Source organism: Scophthalmus maximus, chromosome 10 (assembly GCF_022379125.1).
Source record: "Scophthalmus maximus strain ysfricsl-2021 chromosome 10, ASM2237912v1, whole genome shotgun sequence".
Taxonomy (NCBI): Eukaryota; Metazoa; Chordata; class Actinopteri; order Pleuronectiformes; family Scophthalmidae; genus Scophthalmus; species Scophthalmus maximus.
The window spans coordinates 13601329-13627200 of record NC_061524.1 but is presented as its reverse complement, the minus strand read 5'-3'; the positions used below and the strand labels follow the sequence as shown (position 1 = coordinate 13627200).

The window sequence follows — 25872 nt, the reverse complement described above, 5'->3', positions numbered from 1 at the left end:
AATAAAACCTTGAAATATGCATTGTTCAGTAAAATGCTCACTGATAAGGATGCTAAGGGATTTGCTAAGGCCTTTTTCGGCCAACTTAAGCAGTGAAAGCTGTGACAGGATGTCCCAGACACATGAGAGGTGTCTTGATGCCAGTAAATTCATACATGAGTGAGCTATTGAAAAAGAAAAACTTGAAATATGCATATTCAGGCAAAAATGCTCACTGATAAGGATGCTACAGGACTTTCTAAGGCCATTTTCACAAACTAGCAGCTGTGAAAGCTGTGACAGGATGTCCCAGACACATGAGAGGGGGTTTGATGTCAATAAATTCATAAATGAGTGAGCTATTGAAAAATAAAACCTTGAAATAGGCATAGTAAAGCTAAATGCTCACTCATAAGGTTGCTAAGGGTTTTGCTATGGCCTTTTTCACAAAATATCAGCTGTGAAAGCTGTGACAGGATGTCCCAAACACATGATAGGTGTCTTGGTGCCAGTAGATTCATAAATGAGTGAGCTATTGAAAAAGGAAACCTTGAAATATGCATGTGATATAAAATATACATTTTTTGGTATATGATTTTCATAAAACGCACAGTTAATGTACAGACAGGAAAATAAACAAAGTAAGATTGAAGTGACTATCAATATTAAAAGTCCACTTGTGCACCAGGTCAACGGGCCATAAACGACTCACAAGAAAAGGACACAGTGTACCAACAACGACTTAATTCAAATCGGAACTTTTGCAGTTTAACTCCTGCTTCGGTTGTAACGAACAAAAGACCCGTGAATCGTTTCACGGATGTCCCCGTCGATAAGCATGAGATGTACGGCGCGTTGACCGGAACAACAAAACGAGCGCTCACATACACTTCAGCGCTTCCTCTTCCTGTGTTGGTTATGGATACGTCACTTACCCGCGTCTGTTCAACAGCCCACTGTGTTTGGCGGGAGTGACTCGAGAGAAGCAGCTGCTCCATCGTGAAGTCGGTAATGTAACAAATTCATTCTTCCGCCAGTTGTTTCATGTTACAAAAGTGCTCTGGTAGTTTTTAGAGCTCGTCGTCTTTGACTCACTCTTCAAGCTGGTTCACTGTGTGGTAGCTGGCGTCCCGCACAAGTTGCTTTACTGCGTTCGCGACGCGTGTTGTTGACGAACCTAGCTTAACCAGTTGGAGTTGAGGATTACATTGTTGTGAACCTTCGTCTCTGTTACTGACCAACTGAAGCCTCGAGGCTGCTGCTCTGGACCCAGTGAGGCACAACTGACCTGCAGCTGCTGCTCACATGAGGCGTCTTTCTACTGGTCATTCATTGTGTATCAATATTGATCATAATAACAATAACAATAATAATAATAATAATAATAATAAATGATGGATGGATGGATCAACTTCGCTTACAGTACAGTTCAGTCAAGATTAGCTTTCTGGCCCCAGTAGAATCAGATGAAATATATATTCAGGATAGAATATTGTTTTCGTCACAGCCTTCTCCGTGAGACCAGATAGTTGTTGACAGTGGCACCTTATGATCTCATTTTCACCAGCGAAGACAAGAATACCAGAGCATGGTACTCAGAGAAAAGTTGTGCAGCCTATTCAGTTAACTTCTCTATCTATCAATCTGCAGATTTTTTTTCTATTAATCCTACAAAGCCAGATATGACATGTCTTGTTTTGTCCTGTCAGCATTCCAAACCCAAAGATGTTATGTTTCTTCTGATATGTGACAAATAAAAGCAGAAAATCCTTCTTCTAATTTCACTCGGCACATTTCTGAATTTATTCATTATTTCATTTGCACTTGTAATGACACTGATCAGTATCTCACTGGGCACAAGTACAAGTTGGTAGTTTCACCGAATATGCCAGCAAAGGTTTCCACAAGAGGCCTATTACCTGCCGGTACATTAAACACACTTGTTTTCCTCTCCCATCAGCCACCATGCAGTTTTCAGGCAGAAGAAGGAAGGTGATCACAAGCCCTCAGGTGGAGCTCTATGGACAGGCTCTGCAGTTCTATGGGCAGCCTCCTCTGGAGAACATGTCTCTCTCTGAATTCGAGTCATTTGCTGTGGACCGACTGAAATGTAAGTTCTTTTGTCTCGCGCCAGTCTAATGAAATTTGAATGAGGACGTTTGCCATTAGCGCTGTTGTCTCTAATGTTGTGGTACACATTGAACACATTCATTATGCCACTGCAGTGTTAAAGACCATTGAGAATTTGGGAGTGAGCTACGTGAAGCTGTCTGACGACTACAAAAGGAAACTGGACAATGAGTCTAGAAACCTGAACTTTCCTTACAGACCAGATGCTGTGCCTGTGAGTATTTTTTGGCATGACATGCATTGAAACTTTGGAGTGCAGCTTTTATAAACTGTCAATATGAGCTGTAATGAGCTGTAATATTATTAAACCTAATTATTATTATTAGTAGTATTAATAATAATAAAACTTTATTTCTATAGCACTTAACAAGGTTACAAAGGACTTTACAATATACAGAGGTATAAAATGGCATAAATCAGGTAATATAAAATAAGACATGTCAATTCTTAACCTCCCCTGACACTATTACTTGACCTTGTTCAAGCCAAGAAGAAGTTGAGAGATGAAAAGTAACGTCATTCAAAATGATTATTATTACCATACTAATACTACAATTAATCTATAAAGGATGACAGAAAATCTCAGGTCGGACCAAGTGAATATGAGAAACGAAGAAAGGATCATATCTCCCACTTCATTCTCAGGCTCGCCTATTGCCAAACGTAAGTAAAGTCTGTCATTATGATTACTGTGTCTGTTGTTAAATAAACAAACAAAATAAAATAATACAATTGCTTTGGAAAGACATGGGTATCATTCAAATAAAAGTGTATATTTTCACTTATATCTTAAAGGGAAGATCTCCGGCGGTGGTTTATACAACAGGAAGTCGATCTTTTCCGCTACCGCTTCAACGGGCTGCAGCCCAAACAAAAGGTGGAATTCCTGCACAAAAATAATCTGCAATATGACACCGTAAGTATATGCTATCCTGATTTTGTTTTTTCCTTCTCGTTATCATGAGTAACTCCCAAAAGAATTTTTTTTCTTGAAACTTTTTTACTTGTGTGTCAAACATGAACCTGACACCTCAACAGTGAAATATCAGGCAAAATGATAGTGTATTTCTGTCCCAACTGACACAGAATGTGTGGTGGGAGGCTCCATTCACAGTATAATGTTATTCATCTTTTTGTCCACTAGAGGGAGGTGTTTGATCACTGTAACATGACCCTGAATGTTCAGTGTGGTTTAAAAGTTTCCAAGTTTTCTTGTGCGAATGTTGTATGAAAAAAGGGGATTTCTGAGATATGTACATAGATTTATCAATTCAAACAGCTAAAGATTATTGAATCATATGTGAAATACAGAAGTCCAGTAACCATGTGTTTAGTTTCCTTTTAAAGTGTCTTCAGACCCACCGAAGGAAAACAAATCGGCTGGTTTTCATAAAAGGGTGGGAAAAAAAACCTATTGAATAATTTATCAACACAATGTGTCATGCAAAGATGACAACGGTGCATTCCTTTCATAAGTGGCGTTTGGTTTCCATGAGCCTCGACCTTCAACGCATTAGCATTGACACAGAACAGCCTTTGCCGCTCAGCTCTTTGCTGAAATTCATCATCCTCCTGTCAATAACTTCTCAGATTAGTGTCGAGGAGAAGAAGACTCTGCAGGATAAACTCGTCAACTCCAGTCACAACGTCAGTGGAATCACCGTCGAGGATCAGGACTTCTACAAAGTGAGTTCCCCCTTCTGTCTGTTAAGACTGTTTAGTGCTTATGCCTCCATCAGACGATATTAATCTAAGTTTTCATAAGGTGAATGAAAAGGTGCAGAAGCGTGAACGTAATGTTTAGTAGTCTTAGTGGTAGAACTTTAATTAATAAATCTTATGTCAAAATCCACCTTAACACTAGTGATTTTTATGGTCACTGTTGAAAAATCCTGCATTTCATGAGTGTCATGATTAAGGCCATGTTTTTGTAATTTTAAGTTGTTAATGCTCATATTTGAAGTAGTCCAGAATATTTCAACTGTCATCACTGTTATCTAAGATCAGGCCTGAAACTCCACATTTACAACGGAAAGGCTGCGTTTAAAACTGTAGGTGTGGAGTTTAAAAGTTGTGGCATTATGGGAATTATAGGATCTTGTTTGTTTTTTTGAAGTATGACCCATAGTAGGAACTAAAATTGTGAGCATCACAGCCACCGCTGCTTCGGTGTAAATCAGTCCCCCAGCTTTATGGAATCACAATCCTTAATTGTCGGCATTCCCATTCAAGGCCTTTACAAACTAACGTAGAAGAAGTAAGATGATTGATAAGATAAATTCACCTTATGGCTACATATTTTGGATCATATTCAGAGATGTTAATGTGTTAACCACAAATATTAACCATGAACTTGAGACCAACACCACTGCTAAGTGTAAAAGGGGTCAGTCAGAATTTTTTCGAAACTTTTGAAAGTTTTTTTAAATCCAAAGATTTGGGTTTGGAATAATTACTAGAGCTTTCTCATTAGTGTCACCCCTTCTTTGTAATTCTGCCCAATAGTACCACTGAAAAAGGGCAGTGAACTGTGAATATGAAATAAATGAGTAAATACTGTATTTCTCCCTGGAGAATGCCTACTCTCCAAAATGCGCGTGAATATCTTGTATTACTTCTTAATGTTTTGACATGATACCGTTGAGTTCACTAAATTTTCAAACGGCGAAAGAATCTCTTAAATGGGTATGAATGGAGAGTGTGAAGAATAACTGGCTGATTGACAGATCACTGTCATAACCTTTCACGGCTGAATAGATTTAAGTTTGTCTTTCCACAAAATGAAAAGGAGTGAGGGGGAAATGCCACGGCCTACTGCTTGACTCTGAATTTACATTTGCTTGTTGCTGACAGTCTCTTCGTTGAAAGAATATTAATCATTACGCTTTATTGCACATCATTATAACAAGTGTAAATCCTTGGATCACATTTTAAGCAGCCAAAAATATAAAGGGCAAAGGGTCATCGTTAACATCCCGACACTCACAATACAGGCAAAGGGAATATTAAAATCTGCATCTATTTGAATGCATCAATAATAACAATAAAAAATCTCTTCCAACCTCTTGTTTGATCGTGAAGGTTCCATTTCAAGATGCCCTGGATCTAGTGAGAACAAGGAAGGTGTACCTCAAAGCCGGCTACGTGTACATCCCCCACCAGGACATTGTCGCCATTGTTCTCAACGATTTTCGCACCAGGCTTTCGAAGGCTCTCGCAGTAAGTGTCTCACAGCCCCTTACTGTTTCAGAAAAGATCTTCATGCAGCGCTACAGGAAGCTCAAAGACGAACGAGAACGTGTGCTTGAGGAAAAACACGCCTGCTGCATTTTATGGGCTAAATCAAAAGCACAAATTTACCTTTTTATGTATATGGTCCTTAAAATGAATGTTACGTAAGAGACTATCTTGCGATGGGATCACACCAGCCGCGACAATGCTCAACATGTTCCCTATTAATAACATTTTTATTACCAGGCCTGTCAATCTCCCTCTATAATCCCATTTGAATTTAATATCATATAATTGTTTTTATATTTGAATTATATTAAATGAAAAAACAATTAAGCATTTGCAAAATGAATACAGCCCTAATTATTACTCATAAGTCAAGGTGTGGACCACAACCGGCTTCAAACTTCCATTTTGATTTCAAGTACACTGCCGTTAAGTATCGTGACTGCAACAAAATCTGCCCCCCCCCCCCCCCCCCCCCCAAGAAAAAAAACCCCGCACACACACGCCAGAGTAGTCAAAAGTGCCTCTGTTGTCCTTCGAGCTACTGTAGGGGTCTCCTGGACAACATTTTTCCACGATGACACGCACATAGACTCACAAGTGTGAGTGAAGACCAGCCACACTTTCATGGCTGGTAAATCTAATGCAATCCAATACAACTCTGACCTTTAAAAAATAAGTAAATAAATAAATAAAAGAAGAGCAACATGGATTTTAATCAACACCTCTCTGACTCACGGCAACAGCTTCACTTTACATTATATTATAAAGTCGTTCTGCAATGTCCAGTCCCTGTTCTTGGACGTTATGTAAATACAGTTTGTGTATATACAGTAAGTCCGGTTGCATCAGGCGTTTTTCTTAAATTGCAATTTTGGTTGTTCCCTTCGGAGCCCTGAGGGAAACTGGAGAAATGCGGGGTTCAGATGAGGGAAAGAAGCGTGCACACATGACATGAAATGTCTGGAGGGGAAGACCGGGGACAGCCAGTGTGAAAGTGCTTATTGTCCCTGTGGGCATGATGGTGTTTTTTTTTTTTAAAGCTGTAGAAGGTGGCGTGTGCAGTCGCAGGATCTGCACACTTGTGCATTGCATTGAAACGCCCTGAGGGACGTGAAGGATGATGTTCTGGAAAACCACAGGCATACTTCATAATGCATGTGAGGAGACAACCAAGGCTCGGTTACATCGTGGTGAGGGTTACAAGCATGACCAGCAACCGAAGGCAGTGGCACGGTTACTGCTCGGGAACAGGCTTGTCCTTTTTTTTGTTAAGGTGGTGCAAACAAAACTCACTCTGTAGGTGATTTAAAGCCACAGAGAGGATGATGAGAAAAGAAGAGTTGCATAGGGTAATACATTGTTAGGTCAGAACAAGCCTATTTGTCAAGAATTATATGAAGTTTACTTATATTTTCTCTCAAACTGTAGAGGCAGGAAAATAAAAACCACATTCTTGAATCTATAAGATGTCCTGATTGTTAGACCTGATCACTGCTCCGTCACACACAGACAGTGTGGATCCTTTGAGTTTGTCTGAAGTGACCCTGTCCGGCGTAAAGAATTTGTATCAGTAAATATTACTCATTCACTGCTCATGCGTGTGCCACAGGAGAGTTAATTGACCCCTTGGGTTTCTCGTTTCATTTTTTTTCTGAATAAAACGGAGACACGCCATGCACACTTGTTTGATTTGTATTTTCGTACGCAGTTTATCGTCACTGCCCACAGAATATATGGCACCATTTAACCTTCTTCATATTGGTTTTGTATAAGTGTCCATATACAAGTGTGTTCCATACGGTGTTGGTGTCTGGGGGGGGGGCTATGTCACAGTGTTTCTAAGTGACATCAAACCCATGTTGTGCTTCTTTCCAAAGCAGCTGTTTGCGTCTACCTTGGAACCAGCGGTTTGTCGCTCTGTGTGTAGAAAATTCGTTGGCAGTTTGAACAAAGGCTTGTTTTTGTTCCGTCCTCCCTGCCTTGTATTTAACTGACTAGTCGCTTTCAATGCATGCTTTTTGAGGTAGTGCCGTTCATGACAAAGAGACGACTCTGCTTGGCCACTGATCTAAAATGGCTATTGGCAAACTGAAGAACTCATCAAAAAAAGAAAAAAAAACACTACAGGGCAAGTTGGGTGGAAAAATCCGCTTAGGTTTCTACTGTGAAGAAAAAATGCACTGGCTGCAAAATACAGTCTAGTGTCCAAATAATGATTTGATTGTGTGCTGCTCTTGGTGCACTATAGAAAGTCATTGTCTCCACACTGAAGCTGAAATAAGGGGCAACATGTCCTTGATTTACTTTTACCTGGACACGTCCTCCATCACAGAAGGACAAAGCAGGCAGGCTGGATTAGAAAAGGAAAAAAACAGACAAACAAATAAAAGGGAAAACTCTTCTATTTCCTGGTAATTATCCGCACCACTAACTGTTGGAACGAAATAATGCTCCAAAACAATTTTTCTCGTTACTGTGCCATCGTAAATGTTTGTGTTGCTATAATGGGTATTTTCCTCCACTGGGTACAACATGAAAATGTGTCATTAAAAAGGCATGAAATTGAAAGCTGCCTCTCTGTGTGACTCCGGCTATTGGCCTGATGTCCACAGAATATGGACAGAATATTGTACATTGAGCTGAATGTGTATGTATAAGGCAGACTTTGTTGATTGGAGTCATATTTACAAAGCAATTATCCTGAGTAATGTTTTTCTCTTTTTTTCCATTGGGGAGGGATGTGCGTACATCTGTAGGCTTGCCCAAAACATCTGACTCACGGATGAAAAAGTTAAATGGCCTGAGATTTGAAAACCAAATGTCAGGAGTTAATCACTGATCAATACTTAGAATAATTGTTTGTAAGTTACTGATCAATTTAAATAATGTGGTTCCAAAAAACCTCCATTGAATCTTAATTACCTAATTGTGATTGCTTTAGTTTCATTCAACCCGCCGAAGCCGTGGTCTCGTATTTCTTATTTCTTTGTTTTGCATTACTTAAAAAAAAAAAGTACATATTTTTTTTACACTGTTCCAATCCTTTGACCTACACTGTTTACCATCACTCACGCGATGCCCGTCTCTGCAGTTGACAGCCCGCTCGCTACCCGCAGTGCATTCTGATGAACGGCTCCAGCCTCTCCTTAACCATCTCAGGTAAGCGGCAGGATTAATCACTTTGTTCCAATTTTGCCAGAACTCGGTTGAGAAAGAGATTTAGCAGGATTGATCTCCGGCGTGGGAGGAGGGCTCGGGGCGTGTGGCTGGTCAGAGTCAACCCAATCTGTCCCCGTAGACACGTCCAGATGTTGAGGGGAGCATACAGTATGGTGTCCTGCGTGGCCACGTGCACCGTCATCTATTCCTGTTGTCGCACTTGCTCAGCATGGAAGCGATTAGGACTGTGCAACATGTGTCATAACTCTTATGATTTCTCATGTACTGTATTGTATCTCTGCATTGGTTGTTGAGTGGCAGGGGCCATGGAGCTCTTTTAGATAGATTACTTAATTGATCTTGAACTTTAAAATATAATGTGTTTTCATGGTCACATAATGCTGAAAACAAATGAAGGGAACACTTGGTATAAAACCAAGTCAGTTAAACTTCGGCGATATCAATCTGTCCCTTTAGGAAGCACAAGTCATTGTGAATCAATGCCACCTTCTTTGCCACAAATGAAACGGACAACAGGTGCAATGGAGAGGCAAAAGCAAGACAAGCTCCCACACAAAGGAAATGGTTGAACATGTGGTGGACACAGACAATTGCTCTCTCCTTCTCCTCCCTGACTGGATTCTGCTCTAGTTTAGTGTTCTGCTCGACTAGTGTCCCTGTCACTACTGGTAGCTTGAGGCGCTACCTGCAGCCCAATCAGGCTGCACAGGTAGTCCAACAAGCCTGTCACTTCATCCGAGTGCTGCACTAAGTCTGTGTTCGGTTTCATCAGACCTCCTCCTCTGCAATATTGAAAATTAAATTAACTAAAACATTTACCTGAAGTTAAAAATGTAACAACAGAGCTGCCATTAACTTGTGATACTAAGACGCCACCTCTTGTAGATACCCTAATGCAGAACCCTGAAACGGGATCACCATTCAAAGATAATGCGAATCAGCGACAGCGCTTGAGTTTGCATTTAACGGTGCTTACTAGCAGTAGACTCCAATAGATGTCAGCTTCAATAGCAGAGAAGAATGACTCAGAGCACAGTGAGGGTGTTTATCTTGCATTGGATAAAAGTGAGAACATGAATTATAGGGGTGGAAGGAGTCATGTTGACTGATTGTTGATGGGGATTAGAGGGGAGGTTGCTGAGATTAGTGGGCAGGCCACTAATCTCTGTGGTGGGGGGTGCACAGTGTGGTGTGAAGCACTGCCACACGAGACTCGACGGATAGCCAAAATCATCGACTTTAAAATCTACCGATAGCAGCTTAGCAGTTTCAAGTTTGTTTGGCGGGAGGTCACGAGGCCCGTGTTCACTTATTCCTATCATTGTATTAAAGTGTGTCCAGTCTTTAATGTCAAGCCTCAGAAAATATGATCAGTTTTCACGGATGTTACCAAAGGATCCAGTCTTCGTTTGTCACAGACCTAATATATTTTTCATATATCTCTCCGATTTGTAGTCATGCCTACGTGGGACAGGATTACAGCATCCAGAAGAACGTCGGCAAGATCTCCTTGGAACAAATTGATTCAGTGAGTTGCAATCACCACGTATATTCTTGAAATGTCAAGTTCAGGGTGCCATTGGCCTCTGAATGGATGGTATAAAAATGGGGAGAAATTAGGTTAGCATAAGTAAGTCTTGTGGTCAGAGCGAGGAATGAATTTAAAGGGTAGTAAGTACAAGGTCGGTTTTAAGCTGATGGGATTCTTGTCTTTAATTTTGCCTGTTGGTTATCGGTTGTCCTCATCCTCTAGCTTTCAGTGAAGTCCTTCCCGCTGTGCATGAGGCAGTTGCACCAGGCTCTCCGAGACAGCCACCACCTGCGTCATGGAGGCCGTATGCAGTATGGCCTCTTCCTCAAAGGCATTGGCCTCTCTCTGGAGCAGGCGCTGCAGTTCTGGAGATCAGAGTTCATCAGAGGCAAAGTGGATGCAGACAAGGTAATGTGGACAATATTAATACTGTAGTGTTACAATACAGAGATGTGATGGCATAGGAAGATCACGGTCATTAATGTCTTAATGCCCTTTTCTCTCCCGAGTGCTCCTCCAGATTTGAATCGGCGGTTCAGGTTTTATTGGCGATGAAATTACCCCATCAAAGCTGTATTTCATTAGCCGCATCGGCACTGTAATGAGGCTAATGCAGACGTAAAGTGGCTGCGGGTTCAGTTGTTGTGCCACTCAATAGAGGACCGTTTCACTGGAAAGACAAAAATTGGTCCAAAAGGGCGAGAACCACTTCTCGTAATGTGAATAGTGACAGGAGGGGCCACATGATGGAACAGAAGAGTCCAGCAGAAATGAACCAAAAATGTTTATTCTTGTTCTAATGCGTTTTATATAATCATATTAGAGACGAGCCGGAGCTGCACTAACAGTTTTGGCATTAAAATGTTGGTTGCATTCCTCATGAACAGTCACAGTCTTGGGTTTTGTTTCCTCACGTTGTAACCAAATGGCAACCAACCGTGACGTCACCCATTGGTTTTGTGAACTGCCGTTTTGAAGCCTCGAGTGTAGCATTTTGACCAGCGCCATCTTGTTTTTCGCAACCAGACGTAGGAGCGCTGGGGGGTTGGTCTGACTGAGAACTCGTTCATTTCACACCCACTTACACCTGCAACTGTGCACTGATTGAAAGGTACTAGCTCCAGGCCCACGCTCCAATGCATATTGTGCTTTATCGTCTATTTAACTCTAAATGGGATCATGAAATGAAGATCATACTTTATTGAATGAAACAAGAAGTTGAGACCATAAAACCCTCAGAAAAGAGTTTACTCTAAGTGAGATTATACTCGCAGATTCAATGCGAGCGAGTGGCCCAGGTGCCAACCCTCGCTTGGATGTTCCTTAAATGTTCCTGCTGTTGTCTGACCCGCAAAATCTCCTGCTGCGTTCTTCATTTGTGAACGTAAACTCTAGAAAATGTCCGGACTCTGAAAACCGCATCAGTGTGTCTGACTTGACCAAGTCTGGTCTTACACATTCGTGCATTTCCTCGTTGACTGTCAAGAAAGCAACTGCTGTGTTGCTCGCACTGCATCGATTTGCAGGAATTACTGTTAAAACACCTCGGCTGTCCTGTTTAAGAAGTGACACGTGCCTGAGATAGACTTTCCTTTGTCTTTTTGTGTTTTTTCTAATCCTCCGAATCCACATTTTGTTGTTGAGAAATTACACATGAAACATGAAAATGACATTTCAGATCAAGTGTGTTCATTTTATTGTGCCCAATAGTCTAGTAGTAAAACATAAATACTGTTCAATACGATTCATAGATTTTGTCTGAATCACCTTAACCCTTCAGCATGTCAGTAACTGTACTCTTTAAGGTTCACCTAATAATACAAAATAAACACTGTCCTGAATAATTGTAAGCTAAATTACCAAATTAAATGTCAGGATATCTGCAGCTTCATAATCATTTCTCTGATTCGAAATAAATCATTCTTTGATTATGATTGTGAACAATTTTTTTCTTTTGGTAGCAGCGTCACTAGCCCCTTGAGACCACGCACACTTCAGAGGACTGATTGCAGCTCAGCCACAGCTACTTGACTTCATAGCTGCAACTGTTGAGCGATTACAATGTTCAAAAGAAAAATCGTCAAATATCTTTACATTTGAGGTCGTTTGAGTCACTTTTTAAGCAAAAAAATTGTGGTATCAGGTTCTTAAATATGAGAATTTGCCGCCTTTTTAAAAGGAAAATAATTATAGCAAATTGAATCATTTAGTTTTGTACTATTGGTCTGACAGACATTTGATGATGGCACCGCTGGCTCTGGAAAATAGTTTCTCTTGTGTTTAGCCACCAAAAGATTGATAGAGAAAATAATTGTTTGTTGCAAAACTACTTGACAGGTTGATATGAAAACAGTATGATCTGATTGTTCCGTGACACAGGAAGTTACTTGGCCAATCAGACATATGAGCTTTTGTTCTGTCATTTCTATATTGAAAACTATATGTGCAAAGTAAAAGGTTAAAATCCTACTTCACAGTGCTCATCAATAGATGCAGAGTATCAACCGCGGTGAAAGTTGCCAAGAATTATTCAATTGTGCTGAGTTGAATAGCGCACACAGTGCAGCAGCCTGGCACAGCAGTGCATGAGGATGGGCCTTGATCCCTGCTGTGTTCTTTTTTTAATAATGACTTGTATTACTGCAGTAGATCATATGGTTGGGATCCCTACCACGTCACCTCCGGGCAGTCTTTCCAGTCTGAGGATGTGTTTGCATCAGCCAGACAAAGTGTCTGGGCGTGCCACTTTTTGCTTCAGTACAGTAAGAGACCTTGAAGCGAGTTGTAAGCGCTGAATCTGTTTCAACAAGACAAAGTGTCAGAGAGCAGGTAAAGAATGTGCATTGACAATGCACAGCAAGTGCTCGTGCGACATGTTAGGGGTGTTAGTAGAGAGGAGAACAGTCCGGCCCGAGATTGCTTTGGCAACGCCGCGCGATGACGCAGTGGCCTCGAAAGGCGCATACACTCGTATGTTTGACTTCAAGTGTTTGGCTGCGAACCCAGAGAGTCGCTCTGTATGCGAGCGTTATAGTGACTCAAATTTGATTTGGGCCAACGCGGGCTGTCGGTGGAGGTCGATGAGCAGCAGGGTGACATGTGCCCTTTTAGGCTGATTGAAGACCGGGCGCTGCATTCTGGACCGCGTTTGAGCATTTCACTGTGCACGTCGTGGGAATTTGTTGAGGCTCTGTCTTTTTGTTGTTGTTGTAGTAATAAGACACTGACCAGACTCTCATGTTTTCAGCTGTTTGAAATAGAGACACTTTGTCGCTTGTAAGGTTTCTCACATCTCTTTGCTGAATGAAGAAAGAACAGCTTCACAGAGACAGAGACGAACGTGCACTAACATTTTGGTGGCCTAAATGTATCCTGCGCTCACGTCAGTGACAAAGAGATAAGAGCACAAAGTCACTTGCTAGAAATCCAGGTGGTTATTTATTAATTATTTATCATTTTCCACTCTCCTTAAGGATGGTCTTTAGTCAAAGTTAGGTTTTAGTTTTTCAATAACATAATTTTGAAATAAGCTGCTTTTAGACTGAAGTACAGACATTTTCTTGAACTTTTCCGGAGGGGCTGTTATGTGAGAATGCAAAGGTCTGCAACTGTTGCTTCGGACATTTCACAGAACGCCAGAGTAGGATTTCTGGAAATGTTAAAATGAGCCCATGTGAGACCCATGGCCCCTTTAGGAAAATCCTCATGGTAACTACCTCATGACAACTACAGTACACTGAACCCGTGGTGCCCCACTTCTGAGATGGCTCAGCTCCCGTGTACAATCTCCCAGAGAACGTGTGATGGGGCCCAGCCACTCGTTCCGCGGCAGAGGCAGCAGAATGGTGCTGACCAGATCGCAGCTCTCACAGTGATGTATGTGTTGTGTCAGGGACTGCACTTTGTGGCAGGCTGCACAAAGCCAGCTCATTAGTATGCGAGTGGCACAGAGAAAAAAGATGGGAGGCAGCGATGCCGAAAGGGAGGCCTGGAGGAAGAGGCAGTGTAATATTAGACTAGAGGCAGAGAGAAAATTGATGAAATCGTCTTGATCTATCCATTTTTCTCTCCAACCAAGTTAGCCTATTCATTTGGAGGAGTGTCTATCTGCCCCACGTTATGGTCTTGTTGTTTCGCCTCGGGGGTAGGGCTGCTTTGAACTGCTTGCTTTACAGATGTTAACAGGTTAAATAATTTCCACTAACTGACACCATTTTTCATGTTATAGGTTTGCTTTCCTCTGGGGGTCTTTTGCAGCCGTAGAGGAGATTTATTAGATGACACTATTCATTATCCGATCCTTAAATTTGGTTACAAATGTACACCATGTTATTTTAATCACTGGTATTTTCAGTACATTCCAAAGTAGCCTCCAGCTCTTCCTTCGCCATCAGTCGGCTTCACTTTAGGAAAGTTGTTTTTTTTTCTCTCGAAGAGATCCAAGCAAGAGGATTTTGTTAGTGAATTTTTTTGTTCTTTCTTCATTTCAGAAAGACCTTGAAGTACAAGACAATGATCTACTAGATAGAGCCAAGTCTTTCATCGGGACATAGGAATTCATTAGGGTCCAATCGAGAAAAGATATATATATATATATATATAAATACAAATCCTTAAATAAAAATAATTAGAGAGTTGCTCTTTGGTTTACTGCTCAAGATGACTAATTGTCCAATTACTATATACTTGCTTTGAGAAACTATGACCATGCGGATACATACCTGACATTGGCCCATCACAAATATATGGGTATAATTTGTCTAGTTGTTTTTTGTGGCTGAATGACCGCTTTAAAAAAGTACTCAGTTTCTTTCTGCAGCATCAAACTCCTTGACTTAATGTGCACTTTCTGTATGTTTTTAATTTAATTTTTTAAGTCCCTCACCATTTATTGTTTTTCGGGCCTGAAAAGGCCTGTACTGCAGATTAAGACAGATTTTAATGGTGTTCCATATGAGAGGGATTGGAGCTACAGGCACACCAGTCACCATGGACTGAGTCTAAGAAGCAATGCCAAGTTTACACACATGCACACACACACACGTACATAATCCCTTTGATTGTGTCCTATTTCTCTGTCTCAACCGCCGCAGGTTTTTGTGAACGTGTCCTAGAGTGTGGGGGGATGTTTGCAGCCGACGTAGCCCCGTGAGCCAACATGTGCACCAGAGGAGCTGCAGCTTTGCACCTTTTTTCAATGCGTGGCCTGTGCTCGTGCTCAGAGACTTCACTCCGATTTTCTCAATTCCATCAGTTTTAGAGGTCAGCTGTACTAAGAGTATGTCCAGGCCTATCTGAAGTGTATGAACACTTTGGTTGTTAGAAGCGCCCAGAATATCAAATTCAATTTAAAGGAGTTGCATCGCTAAAAAAATAAATAAAAGGGACATGGTGATAACAAATTTGAACTGCACCCTGCAACATCTCGGCACTGAGGTGATTTGAATATTGCTTTGAGGGGAAATCGAATATTGAATCCACTTGAATCTCATCTTTTATTATTTATTATTTTAATTTTTAAGGATAACCCAGTACATGTGAAATGCCTGTTTTGCTGTCTTTGAATTTATATGACATTTTTATCTTTAATACCACGTTTGACAAAAAAACCTCAGGCTTCCTCAGTTTGGAAGAAAGAATGTTCATAGTCTTTGTATCACTTTTTAGATCACATGGGATCTTTTTATGTCCCAATTACAGTATTTCACATACATACATATTAAACACTCTTCAGTGTCGGCGGAGTCCCGGGAATCGTTTTAATAGACTAGGGGGAGGTCTTAAATCAGAAAACCGCCTCTTAAAAATCCTTAGAAGCTCTACATAATTAATATTTGATTTATTGTACTTAAAGAAGATTTTATGGTTTTTTAAAGTGCCTTTGCAGCTTGTCACATTAGCAAGTTCGGGGGTTTTATTGCAACATTAATGTGTTATGATGGGTGCAGTCATGGTGATTGTGTTCTGCCACTGCCGAAGCGCACTGTGTGGATTTTACTGTTTGATTTTTAGAGGCAGGGTCGCTGTAATTCATTTTTAACGGCTGCACAGAAATACAGAACATATAAAAGCAGTTCACTGTGGAGATTTTTTGTAGAATGACCCCCATCAAAATGTATGAGGGCTTTTTTGGTTTGGAACAAACTGGATTGAATATAGTGTGAAGCTCCGCAGACGTCTGGCACTTTTAAACTTTATTGATGCACTTCACTCGCGTCCTTGACTTTGATGTTTTGCTTGTCAGGGCGGTGCGTAGAGATTTTCCAGATATTAAAGCAGAGACTTGCAAAGTTTGTTTGAATTCAAACCCTGCTGCAGTGTGGTCACGGATGAATTGAATACAACCAGAGGAGGTCCAGCTCAGTCTGGCTGAATGGAGCCTGCTAATACATTTGTTTGTCAGAAGTAACTCGGAGCTGCGCTATAAATCAAAAAAAAAGGGCCAGAGATATAACCTCCTAATTCATCTTTTAAAAACCAGGTACAATCTTCCAGTTAATAGAATGTCAGAAAATGGTGACAGATGTCCACCCTCACAATATCTTAAAATGAAATAAAAACATCTCATCACGCTCATTCTATTCAAAACCCAAACATACTGTATCAGCAGCCAAAGAATGGGAAAGAAGAAAGTAATTTTTCGCGGGCCAGTTATCTAGTCTTTGATTTTATTGTGGAAATGATTTGGGCCTCAGAGAAGATTAAATGGGAAATGTCTTGTCCTGTTAGTGGAACTGCAAACATCTCGTAGACATCTTAAATGTGAGAAGGAGCCCACACTATGCTCTGCTTTTCTTCTAACTGGAAATTGCAGCTTTCACTTAAACGTAGAGACATAAAATGTTCAGTATTTTTGCTCTGAAATGTGATGCAGTACAAATACTGAACTTAATTTCCGATCAATTTGTAGCTCTAAACTGTACAATCCCATATTAATGTGGATCTCGCCTACACAAATGCCGATATACAGTTAAACGAGAGCTGGTGATTAACTTGACCATGTACTGGTACGCTGTGTTAGGATTTCCATTTTTGCTATTCAAAAGCTACTCTTCACTGCGTGTCAAAGAACTCTTTGCAGGGCAAGGGCCAGAGGCGCTGAGAGGGAAAGATGGCTGTATTACGCTGCCCATATTTCAGCAGCCTCCAGCGTGGCGACACCTCTACAGCAGGTTCTCTCTAATAGCTCCATATTTCATTGAGGAAAACACCCTGTCAAAACTGACATGATGTATAACAATGTCTCTTTTCACCCCAACCTTGTCCCTCTTACGCTCTCATCCTCACTAATGCTTCCTCGTCCTCTCTCCCCTCTTCTCCTCACCCCCTCTCTCTCTGTCCCTCTCTCTGTAGTTTGACAAAGCATATGCGTACGGAATCCGCCACATGTTTGGCAAAGAGGGCAAGCGGGCGGACTACACTCCCTACAGTTGCATGAAGGTGATTTTGTCAAACCTACCCAGCCAAGGCGACCATCATGGTGAGTTGACGGCTGTTGGAAGGAGCCATTACCCGTGCCATTAGCCACTCTGCTCCCGTCGTGGTTAAAGATCTTGGGTTAGGAAATAGCAGCAGCTTTCAGACACACACTGAAGTCCGGACATTTTCCTGAACTTTTCCAGAGGGGTCTGTATGCAAGAACGCAAATGTCCGCAATCGTTGCTCCAGACTTTGTCCGGTACATTTCCTACCAGCCCCCCCAGTAAAATTTCCAGAAAATGTCATTTCTGTTTCCCCTCATTGTTGAAACAAGTCATTCGGTATACTAACTGTTTACATTGCAGATTAATTCAATTCACTTGGTGTTCCCAGGATGTCCGTTTCGTCACAGTGACCCGGAGCTGCTGAAGCAGAAGCTTCAGTTCTACAAAGTGTCTCCCAGTGGAATCAGTCAGGTGGGTGTGGTCCTGTCCACAGCACTACCACCGTTATCTGCTTCCACATTTCTCCCCTGACCTCATGAAATAAGAAAAACATTTTTACTTTATAACTTACAGATGCTACAAATACTACTTGCCGCCCCCTCAGCACTTAGACGTGCTGGTGTTTCCGAGCTTCTTCTCACTAACTATTCAAAGAAACGAGTTAAAACTATCATGTCACACGCCATGTGACTGACTGTGCAGGTATTTGGCCATGTGCCAAATCTATATCAGACAAATTGAAGTAATGGCACGATGAAGGCACTTATGAAAAGTTAATGGATCACCAGAGTCATTATTTCATGGCAGTGCAGCAAATAATCACACGTCGCTTTCATCAGGATGCCAGAGGAAACTATATTTCATGGGATAAGTGAAAAATTTGATGTGGTTAGGGTCAGTTAAGTGATGAATTCATGAATGTATGTAAAAGTTGTTGCTTTCAAAGGTTGAGCTACAACATCTTCCCACAATAGTGGTTTATTTCTAAAAGACCTGACATGGGGGAAAAATAGTATGACTAAGTATCTATGAAGGAGCCAAGTACTACAGAGTTTTCAGACTGGTCCCTCTCTCTCATAGCAAGCACTGAGGACCTTGGGTTTATTTTCCAGCAGATAAGTCGCCCCGAGTGTGCAGTCACGTTAGCACCACAGTGGTTTCAGTACGAGAATGTGAGTCTTTATGTGATTCAGCCAAAATCTGGGCATCAAACCGGCCGCTCACGTCCTCCCTTTCAACCTGACAGCTTCAGAAACCAAGAAGAAGAAAAAAAGGAAATCCTTAAATTGATATGTACCAGAAGGCGAGAAGGTGTAATCGTTGCCAATGTTTATACTACAAAGAGTTGACTCAGGGCCTGAATATTTAAATTACTCCAAATAAGCCTGCGATGTGCTCTCATTACGTTTGCAAAGATTTCTCGAGGGATGTGTTCACTGCTGTCTGTATGATTTACGAGGGATGTTTGTGTAGGTAGTTGACCGAAAGCCAATTAAAACAATTTTGATTACAAGACTGCAAAAAAAAAAACTTAATCACAAAATGTCGGGCGATATCTTGCGTAAATGTTCTGTGTAACCGTTTTAACTGTGTGAGAATACAGTCGGAATGTCTAACCCGGTGTCTTTGAACTTCTCCTTCTCTCCCTCCCCTGCCTTGTGTTGCAGATCCTGGAGCTGGTGAAAGGAATGCACTATCAGCTGGCGTGCCAGAAGTACTTTGAGCTGACGCACAGTGTAAGTGCAGATTGGATTTTGGAGCGCGGAGTAACCAGGGCTGCCCGTGTCAGAGGCAGGGGTTCGGTCCTCGAATCTCACGCACGGAGGCGCAGGAGAGAGGCCCCAGAACTGTCACCGCATCCATCATTAGCCGGCTGTCACAGCCACTTAATTTTTATAGGTTTATTAAGGCATTCGGATGTATTATGTCCCCTGTGGATGCCTGTTTAATTTAATGTGTTTGAGTTTGGATGCTTGAGTCAGCATCCCCTTCAGTCACACTCAATGTCCCGGTTTGAGAGGAAGATCAGCAATTGAAAAAAAAGAGTCTAAGACTTAAATGTATTTGCTTGTTGACTGCAGACGTGATTCATCTGAGTTTGGCACACGATGATCATCTGTTAAACACATGATCTGTTTTTTTCTTTTCTTTCACTCCGCTCAGCTGTATTCACACAGCTTGATATTTGACGTCTTAGATGGAGCAGTTACTGTTCCAGCGGGCCTTGAGTAAAATGTCCGGAAAACGTGCGAGTGAGCCCACGTGCAGGAGGATTCACAGCGAGCGAGTGGGCGTGTTGACGACTGTAAACAAAAGCACTGCCTTACGCAGAGTTATCGCCTTGTCCTGCCTCCTGCATGCTTCCACCCAGACGCAACAGATTTTTCCAGAAATTGTGTGCACGCGCTCCACTTGGACAATCTCCTGCTGCGCTGTTCGTCATATGTGAACGTGCAAACTCCGGTAAAATGTTCAGACCCAATTTTCCTGACCTTACCGGACAGCACCGGCTGTGGCCAGAAGGAAAAAATAAGGGTTGAATGTGTATATATATATATATATATGTGGTGTTGGTGTGATGTGTCAGAGAAGGCGGAAGGCCACACGGTCCACCATCAGTCTGTAACACAACACAACGTCTCTCCTTTCTGTGAGATCTGGAAAGCCCCTTTTATAAATATTGTCAGTGTTGTTACAGTAATTAACTTTGATCTGTGTGTCAAACCATGTCGTGTTGGGCCCTTGGATCGAAGGAAATTAGGCCTGCTATGTCCTTGAAAAGTCCTTGAATGTGGTGTTTGAGAAGGTGTTGGAAGCTGCTGGCTGATAAAAACCATGATGAACCGAAGTATGTTGAGAGAGTCTGTATTTATCACGAACACTTCCAGCCGGATATTTGTTGTATTGATTATGAATATTATTTGTATTGGCTGTCGCACTTCAAAAGGTAGAAATGTCAAAGTGAAATCTCCTTTCCCGAGCTCAAGTCAGCAGCTGGACGACGCCGATAGTTACCGTGTACAAATGTCATAATCATTCACAATGTACATTTCTTAAGTGTGAATCAATCAATCACTATAATAAGATTGTTTAAGAACTAAAGGTCACAGAAAAGAGCAGGAACTTCCATTTGTTAATTGATTCATAGGTTTTTACTCATCGTGAGTGATTTTGACATTTTATTTCCTGAAAGGGCTTTTCATCTCCTCTCTGTGCTCTGATGGAATAGTTGGCTGCTGACGCATTTCACTTCTCATTATTGTTACTAAATTGGTGAATTTGCGAGTAAATTGGCAAACTGGTCCACATCATAAGATACCTGGCAGTGAATCAGTCAGCGAGCCACCAACCTGACACTTTCCTTTTTTCTTTTTTGAGCAGATCGAGGAGGCCAGTTTTTCGCTGAACCACCCCAACCAGTACTTCATAGAGAGCCAGAGAGTTTTGGGAGGAGGAAAGGACATAAAGCGAGAGGTGGGGACTCCGCAGAGGTCGCAGGAAAACTCTGCTGCCAGAGGATCCACCACGGATCGAGAGGCGGCAGCAGCAGCCAACGCCGCCAAGGATTTGCCCGAGATGACTGAGGATCTTGACTCTTTCTTTCAGGACGCCTGATTTTTTTTTTTTTAATTCCTCTTTTCTTTATATATATATGTAGAAATAAATGTTTGTTTGTCTTTTCTACCAGGGCTGAACGTCTGGGTGGGTGGGTCCACATTCCGACTTGAGTTGAATCTGTATATGCACAAGTCAAATATTAAAGTTGCATATCAAGTCATATTTCACTGATTTTTTTTAATCCACTTGAAACTCCACAGGGTTTAAAGTTAACCTCTAGGCAACGTTATTCTAATCTCAGCATCACTCTGAAGTTTAGTTTTCTGCCCAATAAAATTCCTTGTTAATGACTGTAACGACTGCGTCGTTCAGTTTGCCGTTCCAAAGTTTCTTTGCTTTCACTCTGGTCCTCACTCACATGGCTCTCACCACAGTGTTTGGCAGAGACGTGGCTTTGCGGGTGATGACTAGAACATTTCCCAGCTGTCTCAGAAACAATGTCATTGTATTCGCTGGCAGGAGTGTGGATGAATGGTGGCAGGAGGATGGATGAAAATAAACAATTTCCACAGTTGTATTGTGCGGCCCCTGGAATATTGCCTCATAGTGCACAAAGCAATTTATTCAAAGCATACTTGGTCCAGGGACATTTACTTTTTCTTATCTCGAAACTTCTGTCTGCCCAATAATTTGTGAAAAATGGAGACTGTCTGAAAGTCCGGCACCTTTTGCACTTCTGCAGAGTCGGCAACACACACACACACACACACACACACACACACTGCTCCGCCTCTAAACTTTGTTCTTCAAGGAGGTACAGTTCTCTCAGCTTTATACATTTTTACACGATTGCTAACTTTAGATCCAATTAGAGCCACTGAAGAATTATACCCTGAATTATGTGAATACAAATGTGTTTTCCGGGAGGCAAAAAAAGAAAAATTGAATAACGGAGTGGAGGCCTCTATTTGTAATTTAATGACTGTTCCCTTTAAATCGAATTTGATGTCCCATATGGTGGCAGATGTTTGGAGGGGGAGGAAAAAAAAGGAAAAGAGAAGTCCTAGTATTTCTGCACATCTCTGCAGACTTCACGACACTTCGACACCAACGCGTGATCACCGTCTGATGCCCGTGACGTCACAGAGCACGAGCACGTGGCCGGAGACGCGCGGAGCTGGAATTAAACCAGGTCTTAAAACCCAGGCGTGGTGCTTGACATGGAGAGGCTTTATTCTGAATAACAAGGCGACCGGATCACGGTGCGTAGCCGAGCAGCTGTCAGCAGGAGGCCCTTGATGGTTTAATACTTTGGTGGAGCATGACTGCGTTTGGCAAAGCTGCCACTTCCTCGGGCGGTTGACTGGGACAGTGTTTGTCTCCTCCGAGTGGATTTACTATCGTTAGTCGTGATCTTTGCTCGGATTCGTCACGCGATGCGTTGACTCCCTCCCCGGCGATGGTGCATCATCTCCCCCCCCAAAAAGATATAATGCTCTGTGAATGTGCTGCAATCTGGAGGCCGTAAAAAAAACACAAAAATGCTGCAAATATAACCTCATGTTGATTTGCATTGCGTCTATTAACAGGCAACAACGCGTCAAATATGAACAACGACTGCAAAACTTTTACGCGCCAAATTTTTTTTACCGTTGTGCATTTGCCCCCTCCGCGTCGTGATGCCCCCCGGGGGGGAACCAAAGGCGCAGTAGTTCTGATTTGTCGTTTAATATGTCTCACCAGAGGGAGCTCCGGTTACTTCTGTGGACGTGGGTGCCTGTTATGTTTACCATTGGTTCTTCTCGGGCATCCGAGCACTGCACTCTTGTGCGTCTTGCTCCCGCAGCTGTCTGAAGAAACGAGCACAATTTATTTGGACACTGTCCCTTTCGTCGTTTCAGACCTCACAAGTGCTTGTGTGGACATGATGGGAGTATTAGCTTAATCCGGTGGGAGGGGGCGGGAAGGAGATTATTTCGGGGGCTTTTAGTGGATTTCGTCAAATTACTGCAAGTCTGCCTTCATCCACACTCGGAATACAGAACTAAAGGAAATAAACAAGTTTGAGCAGATATGAAGAAAAGACGTGAGAGGTTAAGGTTGGAGTGAGTTTGGTGTACGGGCCTGGAAAACGTGTTTCATTCCTGGGGGGAATATACATAAGATTGTCTGTGGGAACTTGTAACAAACTCAAACACTGTGATTTATTGAAATGCTCCACCGTCAAAAGGCAGTGTATTTGTACATAATCACGAGGGGGCCATTTAATTCTCCATGTTCCACATTCACTCACGTGTCATCGATGAGTTGAGTTCACCCTCCACCTCAAAGTCTCAGTGGGATGTATTGCTGGATGTATTGCTGGATGTATTGCTGGATGTTTGCTGGCGAGGAAAGCAGGACAAACACCCTGTTGCCATGCAAAGTCTTGTTTTCATCCATTTATATCGATTTATATTCAGAAAAACAACAACTTCCACAATTCCATCCCCCCCCCCCACCCCGAGGACTCATTGCTCACTAGGAATTGACATTTATTCGAAACATTGTCTTGACAGATTAGTCTGCAAAAGTGAAGATGAGAGTCGTATGACCGTTGTGGCAAGTTGTATGACTGGAAATTATATTAAAAGTGTTTGTTCTTTTATTTGCTATGCATTTGTGCTGTCAAGATTTAGAACTCTGATTGACATTTAGATTTAGTTTTATCTTCATTTCAACTAAAGCAACATGATGTCATCTTATCCCATTCGGTTTACACACATCTGAAATCCCATTACGGACTTACTAAGCTTGCAGATGCACTGAGAACGTGACCACAGGTTTTTTCACGGCCCCTCAAACAGAACACGGGACATGCTGGATGTTTAGTTCCTGCTGGAAGACAACACTGATGCTGCCTTTGGTTTCAAATATTATTTCAAATAGTTTGCTATCACCGGACGAACTGTCTGAGCCGATGACTGCTGGCTTCATGCCGTTGGTCTAAATCCGGAGGTCCACGAGTGTCCCGTGGCCCACGAGTGTCCCGTGGCCCACGAGTGTCCGGTACTGTCTCTCAGTGATGTTGTTTGGTATCGATGAAATCATCCATTACACTCCCATCGTTGTCCACTGCTTCTGGCAGTTGTTTTTTGATGAGGCAGTGTGTGACGACAACAATACATTTACAATCAAGTCTTCTCTCCGAACCCTGAAATGGGCCAGGATATGTTACGGCCCTCTGCAGAAGTTGGTGTCAAACTTCCTGCGGCCGTATGAAGACTCACCATCATCCCCCCCTCCCCCCCGGGGTCGTTGCGTTTCCCCGACAGATGTGCGAGCCGCTGCTCGTGTGATTAACTCTGAGCACAAACCCCTTTTTTTTCTGAGCTTCACTTGCAGCCGCGCTGTCGCTTCGTGTTAGACTTTGTGTTGGACACAGCCTGTGATGGAGAAGAGTTAGTCCTCTGCTCCTTCATGCTTCTTCTGTGAGCCGTCTTTTAATCGCTGTGGCACAAATGGACGCTGGGTTTCCTCTTTTTTTCAGTTCTTCTCACTGCCTCGGATCGAACTGCTTTGCAAACCCTCACCATCTATCTGAGGCCCAAATTCCGTAGAGTTTTCCTGACTGAGGAGGGAGCTTACATTTGCATCTTTCTCTCTGCAGTTATTTTTTTTCCCCTCTTCCCCCCGTGAGTTATTAAAGCTTTGAAAGGCGGAATTTAATGAGATCATATTGCTCTATATCCACATTTGGCTTGAAAATGACTTGCATCTCATTTGGCTGTATTCATCCACACCCGTGTTTGCGACGCTCTCCTTCGTATTGCTTGCGAGGACATTGCGATGGGTTATTGTGCACCCGTGATTGCAGGAATCATCACAGCGTGAGTTTGACCACATGTTAATACCCAAACCCATTTCTTGAACGTTCAGACTGCACATTGCTGAGATCGTGAACCACGTGTGCAATCGCAGTCACAGGAGGCAAATTCAGGGCCCTGTCTTGCACCAGGCGTAAAAAAAATAGATATCGTCCAATGCAGGTGTCTGCGCTACTTTCAGACTGACACGGTTGACAGTTTCTCGTCCAGCGTCCACGTTGAATTAAATTGCAATGCACTTGCGCCCGTGGGCGTTGGGCCTAAAATGAGGTGCACTGTTGGCACGTTGCTATCTCCAGGCGGCGGAAAGCAATTGCGCTTTTGACCAAGAAGAACCTGGTGTGAAATCAGCGACAAAATATTTGACAGCTATTTCAAGGGCACATTATCGTGAATGTTAACATGCACATACATAGGCAGGAGCACAACGTGACTCTACTTGTGTAGTTGTTACACATACACAGGTGGTCTGCACCTTTCCTCTGCAGAGAAGCAAATCCACCATTGCAATAACAATCCACTGAGCTCATGGAAGATGGCACTCCCACTGCTTCATGACACGTGACGCACGAAACACAGCCACGATTGATCAAGAGACATGGTAGCTCCCTTTAGATCCCTGCGTCTGGCTCAATGACTTTTATATCTGGGATTAAAATCGAGCAAAAGTTAGGACATGCCCTAAATGCACTTGCATTATCACCCAACCAATCAATCATAATCAAACTTTACCTATACCGCTCCTTTCAAACAAATCAAATTCAATTCAAAGTGCTTAACAGGTGATTGGCCAAACATAAAGGATGTTGAAAGTGAATTAAAGACTCTGATTTGAAGACTAATGCATATACCAAGATAATAAAAAGACAAGCCAAAACATCAATAAATTCAATAACAAAGTACCACACTGCAATTATACTAAGATACATAAAGGTCAATAAAGTTGAATATATATATATATATA

At 42.2% G+C, this 25872-nt stretch overlaps 1 protein-coding gene across 2 annotated transcripts; it reads left to right on the top strand.

Annotated features, from left to right (window-relative positions):
- The first annotated feature begins 876 nt into the window (after window positions 1-876).
- Window positions 877-21619, top strand: prim2 (DNA primase subunit 2). Of its 2 annotated transcripts, XM_035605746.2 has the most exons (14): window positions 878-987; window positions 1940-2089; window positions 2205-2323; window positions 2678-2772; window positions 2905-3025; window positions 3700-3795; window positions 5191-5328; window positions 8441-8508; window positions 9985-10057; window positions 10283-10468; window positions 17414-17540; window positions 17873-17955; window positions 19152-19220; window positions 20866-21619. In XM_035605746.2, exons 2-14 carry the CDS (start codon window positions 1945-1947, stop codon window positions 21097-21099), a joined length of 1554 nt encoding a protein of 517 aa, XP_035461639.2. In that variant the 5' UTR covers window positions 878-987; window positions 1940-1944; the 3' UTR covers window positions 21100-21619. The 2 variants fall into 2 exon arrangements, with proteins under 2 accessions (XP_035461640.1, XP_035461639.2); XM_035605747.2 differs by lacking the exons at window positions 17414-17540; window positions 17873-17955; window positions 19152-19220; window positions 20866-21619 and adding an exon at window positions 15154-17232 and having other exon boundaries at window positions 877-987.
- The last annotated feature ends 4253 nt before the right edge of the window (window positions 21620-25872 follow it).